This window comes from Apodemus sylvaticus, chromosome 12, assembly GCF_947179515.1.
Source record: "Apodemus sylvaticus chromosome 12, mApoSyl1.1, whole genome shotgun sequence".
In the NCBI taxonomy this organism is placed as follows: domain Eukaryota; kingdom Metazoa; phylum Chordata; class Mammalia; order Rodentia; family Muridae; genus Apodemus; species Apodemus sylvaticus.
In genome coordinates this window covers 81,531,508-81,539,596 of record NC_067483.1, presented here as the reverse complement: position 1 = coordinate 81,539,596, position 8,089 = coordinate 81,531,508, and the positions used below count along the sequence as shown (strand labels likewise).

The 8,089-nt window shown below is 39.3% G+C and overlaps 1 protein-coding gene across 1 annotated transcript; it reads right to left on the bottom strand.

The window, feature by feature from the left end:
- Nucleotides 1-278: 278 nt before the first annotated feature.
- On the bottom strand, nt 279-1,232 carry LOC127697870 (olfactory receptor 6N2). Its single transcript, XM_052201193.1, has one exon. It carries the CDS (start codon nt 1,230-1,232, stop codon nt 279-281), a length of 954 nt encoding a protein of 317 aa, XP_052057153.1.
- Nucleotides 1,233-8,089: the final 6,857 nt, after the last annotated feature.

Genomic DNA, 8,089 nt, shown 5'->3' with positions numbered 1-8,089 from the left:
GAAAAAAGGAGTAGAAAAAAATGTCAGAAATGTATGACAAGGGAGTGTTGTAAAACTATGAATTAAGATACTGAATATTCTTAATGCTGAGAACACTGAGTAAAAATAAGGTTATAGATACATACATAAAGAAGCAAATAAATAAGTCTTTGCTTAAGTAAAAGGAGATGGAATCCAGAGCCTGTGTAACAAAGGAGAAATATTGATTAAGACCAGTTCAAATATACATAGAACATTCAACAGGTGAACATTGAAAAGGGGAGGATCTTTGTCCAAAGTCAATGATGAGTTGTACTAGCCTTCTCCACCTTCTTGAAGAAGGTCCTCTTGATGGCCTGAATGAGTTCTTTGTTTCGAAGACTATAAATAATGGGATTTGCCAAAGGTGTTAGCACAGAGTAGACTACAGCTAGAGTGCGGTCAAGAGTCAATGAGTAGCTCTTTCTTAGACGAACATACATGAAGATGATGCTCCCAAAGAAGATGAGCACCACAATGAGGTGCGAGGCACAAGTGGAGAAGGCCTTCCTTCTTCCTGCTGCTGTTTTTATCTTCAGCACAGCACCAATGATTCTCCCATAAGAGGCCATGATAAAGAGGAAAGTGACAAGGATAATGAAGGCATTGACAGCAAAGTCCACCAGAACATTAGTGGATGTGTCCTTGCAGGCCAAGCTCAAAAGAGGTGGAAAATCACAGAAAATGTGTGGGATTTCATTGTAGCTGCAGAAGGGGAGCTGAGAGACAAGGATGACCTCAGAAATAGGGCACAGGAAGCCACAAGTCCAGCAGGCAGCAGCCATCTTAATACAGAGCGCTGTGGTCATAATTGAAGGGTAGTGGAGGGGTCGACAGATGGCTAGGTATCGGTCATAGGCCATGGCTGTAAGAAGGTAGCATTCAGAGGCCCCAAGGGAGTGGAAAAAATAAGTCTGAAGGAGGCATCCTGCAAAAGAAATGGTCTTCTTCTCACTGAGAAGATTAGCTAGCATCTTAGGGATGGTAGTGGCTGTATACCATAACTCCAAGAAAGAGAGAACACTGACAAAGTGGTACATGGGTTTGTGGAGGGCTGCATCCAGTCGGATGACTAGGAAGATGAGCATATTACCACCAATGGTGAACAGGTATGCCAACAGCAGCAAGATGAAAAGGCAGCTTCTGATGTGTTCCACATTGGGGAAGCCGAGGAGCACAAACTCAGTCAGGCTTGAGAGGTTTTGTTGATCCATGAGAGTCTGAAGAGTACGGGAAGGTTGAAAAAACAAATTAGAGGGATTACTAATCTATATCAGAGCCTTATTTATTGCTATTTCTCATAAATTGAAAGGCAGAATTTTAATTACTGTCATTAATGCTAATACTATTAATACTAAGTAAAAATAACAGCTAGCTCTGGTTCTAAATACATCAAATGGGAAATAAGCACCTCTTGTACTTATTTTACACAATGAAAACCAACAAGGTTGGAAAGATTGGGACACCTCACTGTTTCATAGCATGAAAATTTTAATCTTTATATTCCATACCAATCATCTCTAAGCTATGTGATCCTCCCAAAAAATTATTTTTTTTCTAGGTCATACATAGACTTTCTCTCAGCCAGTATAAAATGATGAGCTAGTATACATTATTGGTATAACAAGTTATTTCTTATTGTCCACCTCAAATCTATTAATATTCATTGAACAAATATATCTCTGGACTAAGGAATGCAAAACACAACAAGATACAGCCCCTGACAGCAGAACACATACATCTCCTTCATCACAAGTTGCTTTGTGTCCCTATCACTGTACTTAGTATAAGCTGGGACATATAAAACCATCATGGAGTGACAGGAAAGGGGTGATTTGTCAGAGCATGGCTATTGAGAGGGGATTTCTCAGAAAAGGACAGAATTAAGTCAACTTGTCTAAGCAGAGTAAGACTTGATGGCAGAGGGAAAGAAACACTAGAGACAATTACTATATTTCATGGGCTGCAAAATATGTGAAATGGATGCAATGAAAACCTACCCAGTCACCTAGGAGCCTATCTCAAAAGATGCAAGGTGCTACTAAGGGATCATTCCAAAAGAATGTTACAATCAGTTGTAGACAGATTATCACTACAGCTGAAATGTAGTTCTTATGTGAAGAACTTCAGAGATAGATGAACAGAGGTGTCTTGTGGGTACTCCTGAAAAGAAAGTAAGATGAATGAGCAACACATTTAGTGAGGGAATTTAAAATTAAAAATGATGAAGTATTATTAGGCAATACCTCTGTATTTTCAGAAAACTAACCAGAAATCACAGATAAGGAATAGGCAGATAGCTTGGAGAAATTCCATCTAAAAATGCTCTGGACATTCTCATTGTTCTCAAGCATAATGTGAAGAACATACAAAATAAGGGAAAGGAAAAGAGGGAAAAGGGAAGAAGGAAAGAATGAAAGGGAAGAAGAGAGATCATAGTAGTATGGTATCTGGGTGAAAATGGTACCCAGAATCTGTCACTGTTCCCACCACTGATAATACTGTATTTGACAAGGACAATCTCATTCCAGCCATCATAATAAAAAGTTACTAACTCTTTTTATCCTTTTCACCTTAACCCTCAGAATCATGTTTGTCACATTACAGGTCTTAGGTAAGACTCAACTAACTAAACCATTAGCATACAAGACACCTTCCCTTTGATTTATTCCACTCATTCTAATCCAAATCCTTCCCAGCACAGAACCCTATAGAGATAAACTTATAGATTTGATACTTTAAAATGTTAAATCCACGCAAAGCAATTTCTGCTTAAGGGATTCATTTTAAATCTCTCATAAGGAAACTGTACATTCACCTCTCCATTTACCAAAGATGGATGCCAAAACAATAATTCATGCTGCATTGTATTATGAGTACCTTTACCTCTCTTGACCAGCAGACTCTGATTTAACCCTCATCCTTTTCTGCCTTTTGGAACGTACCTCTTATGTCTTTCACAATCAGCTCAAATGTTAGCTCCTTAATGAAACTTTTTTGGTTGTCCTTGAAAAGGTATTTATTCCTTCTTCCATACCATCATAACATTCATAATGCCCACTTAGCATAGAGTTGCTACCTTTAGAAGTCTATTTGGGGAGGTCCTTGAGAGCATATATATAACATTTGACCAATTAATGCATATCCCTAATGAATGATGGCAATGAGAAGCATAGAATTTGGGTTTCTTGCTTCCTCATTTTCCCATACATCTTTTCAACTGCACACAAACACACCGCTATCCACTCAGCATCTCAAGATAAATATATTCAAACTATTTTCCTGAACTAAAGACCTCTTTTTTATTACCTCCAACATAGACAAATTAAAAAATATTTATTTTGTTATCTGTTTTCTAAGGAATTGTTTGTTAGATAATTTTCCTTCTCTCTACAAATGACCTTATCTAAATCCAACAATATGTTCATATCAAAGAATGTCTAATAAGTATTAGATGGCTTCAGAACTTTTTCTGAAGACCTCTGGACTCTAAATTCTTATTCCAAGAATTCTTATTCCAAGGATCCAAGAATGCTTAATAATTTTGAAAAAAAAAAAACTTAGTAAGGCTCTCTTTAAGATTTCTCTTTAAGTGGAATCTTTCCAAAAACACCTGTTCCTGAGAGCCGCAAGACTTCATAAGATGTTAGCTACACAACCTACAGAATCCTGAACCTTAAACCATCTACACTAGTGTGTTCCTTGTCTTCATCATCACACATTCCACAGAGTAGACAGTAGACAGTCTCTCAGTCGAAGTGTAAACTGGTAAGGATGGGTCAAGATGATCTTTAATGTCTCTCTAGATCTGAATTTGTAAGTTTTGCAAAACCAGATTTTCCAAAAAAGTTATGTAAGTCATGTTTCCACTGGCTCTTACTCTCAGATGTTAAAACAGTATCTGCTTTCAAATCCATTATTCCACTTCTTTGATCCCTGATCCCTATAGATAGACAAGTCCCAGTTAACTGACCATCCATGGTACATCCTCTGTTTCTGCCTCGTCAAGCTTCGTATGTGCAATAGCTGAAGGCTGGATAGAGCAGCACTTTCTCCTTCTTCATGACTCTTATCCCCACAGCCATAGTCCCCGGAGTTAACAAAAACATTTTAGGTCACGTGGGGCACAGGAACATGAGAGAAACCCCTAGTTCCTGAGGCATGTGAGAATAAGGCTCAGGTTGAGCTCCTTAGAGGATGCATAAAACAGAGTGCTCACTCCTGAGAGATAGTTTCAGAAAATTCGTCTATCTTATTCCCTTCCTCACTACCCTCTCTCTAGTGAGGGTTCTGTAATATTGCCTAATATTTCTCTTTCTTTGAAAAGCCTCACTGATAATTGCAATTTTGAACTAAAGAATAGGTATAGATCCTTAGTTTTTTCTAATAAAATATCTGCTTTCTGAGCTTTTGATGATTAACAAATAGTTCTCTAAGCACAGGGCATGCATGAACTAATACAATATTCACAACCACTCCACAGTATTTTTATACTTATTAGTCCCATTTAATATCTAATTAAACTAAAGAAGAGCATCTATCACTGTTCCCTGGGTCACACACAGCATTTCATACAAAACGCCATAACAAGGAGACATCTGTGTCATGCCTCTCACAGTGTTGGTAATAATTAATACACTGTAACCAAAGTCACAAAACCACAAAGAGATGCCTGTCTCATGATCTGTGTTCTTAACCAGCATTTATTACCTATCTGCCCTTGGATGCTTATTTGTTTTAATTCTGTATTTTATTTATATAAGTATGTGTCATAAGAATTATATGAGATAAAATACCAAAAGGAAGTGTATGTATTTCAAAATACTTTTCTATTTTTTTGTTTTGTTTTCTCACTTTGTATTAGTTCTTTGAAAATTTTTGACTTTCATGAATAAAGGTTTACATTAGTGTTTATCTAATGATAAAATAAATGAAATTTGCTGTGTAAACTTTATTTAGAAAGTATTTCCTGGGGAAAAAGGAACACTTCTCCATTGTTGGTGGGATTGCAGACTGGTAAAACCACTCTGGAAATCAGTTTGGCGATTCCTCAGAAAATTAGACACAGTACTACCTGTGGACCCAACTATACCACTCCTGGGCATATACCCAAAAGATGCTCCTACATGTAATACATGCTCCACTATGTTCATAACTGCCTTATTTATAATAGCCAGAAGCTGAAAAGAAACAAGATGTCCTTCAACAGAGGAATGGAGTCTGAAACTGTAGTATATATACACAATGGAGTACTATTCAGCTATTAAAAACAATGAATTCATGAAAGTGTCATACTGAGTGAGGCAACCCAATCACAAAAGATCACAAATGGTATGCACTCACTAATAAGCGGAAGTTAGCCCAAAAGCTCAAAATAAACAAGTTACAATTCACCCAGCACAGGAAGCTCAAGAAGAAGGAGAACTTAAGTAAGGGTGCTTTGGTTCCTCTAAGAAAGGGAACAAAATACTCACAGGAGCAATAAGGGAGACAATGTGTGGAGCAGGGGGTGAAGTAAAGGCCACCCAGAGACTGCCCTACCTGGGAATTCATCTTATAAACAGTCAACAAACCCTGACACTACTATGAACAACAAGAAGTGTATACTAAAAGGAGCATGCAATGGTTGTCTCCAGAGGGGCCCTGCCAGAGACTTACAAATACAGAGGCAGATGCTAGCAACCAACTATTGGACTGGGCATGGGGTCCCCAATGGAGGAGCTGGAGGGTGGTCCAGAGGAGCTGAAGGGGTTTACAGCTCCATGGGAAGAACAATGATTTCAGCCACCCAGATGCCTCAAGACTCCCAGGGACTGAACCATCAACTAAGGGGCACACATGGTTCCAGCCATATTGTTGTTTGGGGAAGAGGAAGGCCTTGTTGGGTATCAGTGGGAGGAATGGTCCTTGGTTAGGTAAAGGCTCAACAGAGGCCCCAACAAAGGGAAACCGATGTGGGGAGGTGGGAGTGTGTCGGGTGGAGGGGCATATACATAGAGGCAGGGGGAGGGAGGAGGGGTTGGGGTCTTTGGGGAGGGGGAAATTGAGAAAGGTTTTACCATGGCAATGTAAATGAAGATGATATTCAATAAAAAAAAGAAAAAGAAAATATTTCTTGGCACTGTCATGTTTAAAAGGAATGAATCAAATTTAATTCATGGACAATTATTCTAAATCAAATTATATTTATTGTGATGCTTTAAATAAAGATATAAAGGTGATTCAGACATTTTAATTAGTTAAATATGCTAACTATAAAACATAAAATCTCATTTGCAAATCAAAAAACCAACAAACAATTCAAAAGCAATACAACTTTATTCACACATAAATAGCCATACAACACAGGATTGTGATTTATTATGTGATACTATGTAGTTAGGTTTGTTCTTTCTTTTTTTCTTAAAATTTTCTTTATTTACATTTCAAATGTATCCCTTTCCTAGTTCCTTCTCCCTGCAAACCCCTATCACATCCCCCGCTCCCACTGCCTCCACAAAGGTGTTCTACCACCCACCCATTCACCCATCCACTTCTGCCTTCCTACCTTTGCATTTCCCTGTACTGGGTCATCAAGCCTTCACAGGACCAAGGGCCTCTTCTTCCATTGATGCCTGACTAGGCCATCCTCTGCTACATATGTGGCTGGAGCCATGGGTCCCTCTATGTGTACTCCTTGGTTGGTGCTCCCTAGGCACTCTGGGGTTGGGGATGAGGGTCTGGTTGGCTGATATTATTGTTCTTACCGGGGTTGCAAACCACTTCAGCTCCTTTAGTCCTTTCTCTAACTCCTCCATTTGGGACCCCATGTTCAGTACAATAGTTGGCTGCAAACATACACCTCTGTATTTGTCAGGCTCTGGCAGAGACTCTCAGGAGACACCTATATCAGGCTCCTGTCAGCAAACATGTTGTTGGCATTCACAATAGTGTCTGCAATTATTGACTGTATATGGGGTGGATCCCAAGGAGGGGCAATCTCTGGATAGCCTTTCCTTCAGTCTCTGCTCTATACTTTGTCTTTGTATTTGCTCCTGTGAGTGTTTTGTTCCCCTTTCTAAGAACCAAAGAACCCACACTTTTGACTTCCTTCTTTGTCGTCTGTGAATTGTATTTTGGGTATTCTGAGCTTTTAGGCTAATATCTACTTATCAGTGAGTGCATGCCATGTATGTTCTTTTGTTATTGGGTTGCCTCACCCATTTCTAGTTTCATCCATTTGTGTAAGAATTTCACGAATTCATTGTTTTTAAAAGCTGAGAAAGTCTATGAAGAAAGAAATTGAAGATCTCAGACGATGGAAAGATCTCCCATTCTCACAGATTGGCAGAATTAATAAAGCAAAAATGGCCATCTTGCTGAAAGCAATCTGCAGATTCAATGCAATCCCCATCAAAATTCCAACTCAGTTCTTCATAGAGTTAGAAAAATTTACAAATTCATTTGGAATAACAAAAGACACAGGATATTGAAAACTGTTCTCAACAATAGAAGAACTTCTGGCAGATTAACCATCCCTGATGTGAAGCTGTATGGTGATAAACTGTATGGCATTGGTTCAGAGACAGGAAAGAAGAACAATGGAATAGAATTGAAGAACCAGAAATGAACCCACACACCTATGGTCACTTGATCTTTGACAAAGGAGCTAAAAGAAATCAGTAGAAAATAGACAGCATTTTCAATGAATGGTGCTAGTTCAAGAGACAGTTGATATGTAGAAAATCCAAATTGACCCATTCATATCTGAAAGTACAGAGCTCAAGTCCAAGTGGGTCAAGGACAGCCACATAAAACCAGATACACCAAAACTAATAGAAGAGAAGGTGGGGAAGGGCCTCAAACACATGGGCACAGGAGAAAAATTTGTGAACAGAACACCACAATCGCTTATGCTCTAAGATCAAGAATTGACGGGCGGCGGCGGCGGCGGCAGCAGCGGCAGCAGTGGCTGCTCCAGCTGAAGGGCCATCAGCAGTGGAACCAAGGCGTCACAGGGTCCAGTTAGGCCCTGCGCCCACGACCACTGACCTTCGCTGACCAGCCGGACAGCAAGCAGCTGCAGTTGTGC

Bases quoted from the DNA above. Each gene is read 5' to 3' on its own strand.
- LOC127697870 (XM_052201193.1), bottom strand. From the start codon at position 1,232: ATGGATCAACAAAACCTCTCAAGCCTGACTGAGTTTGTGCTCCTCGGC.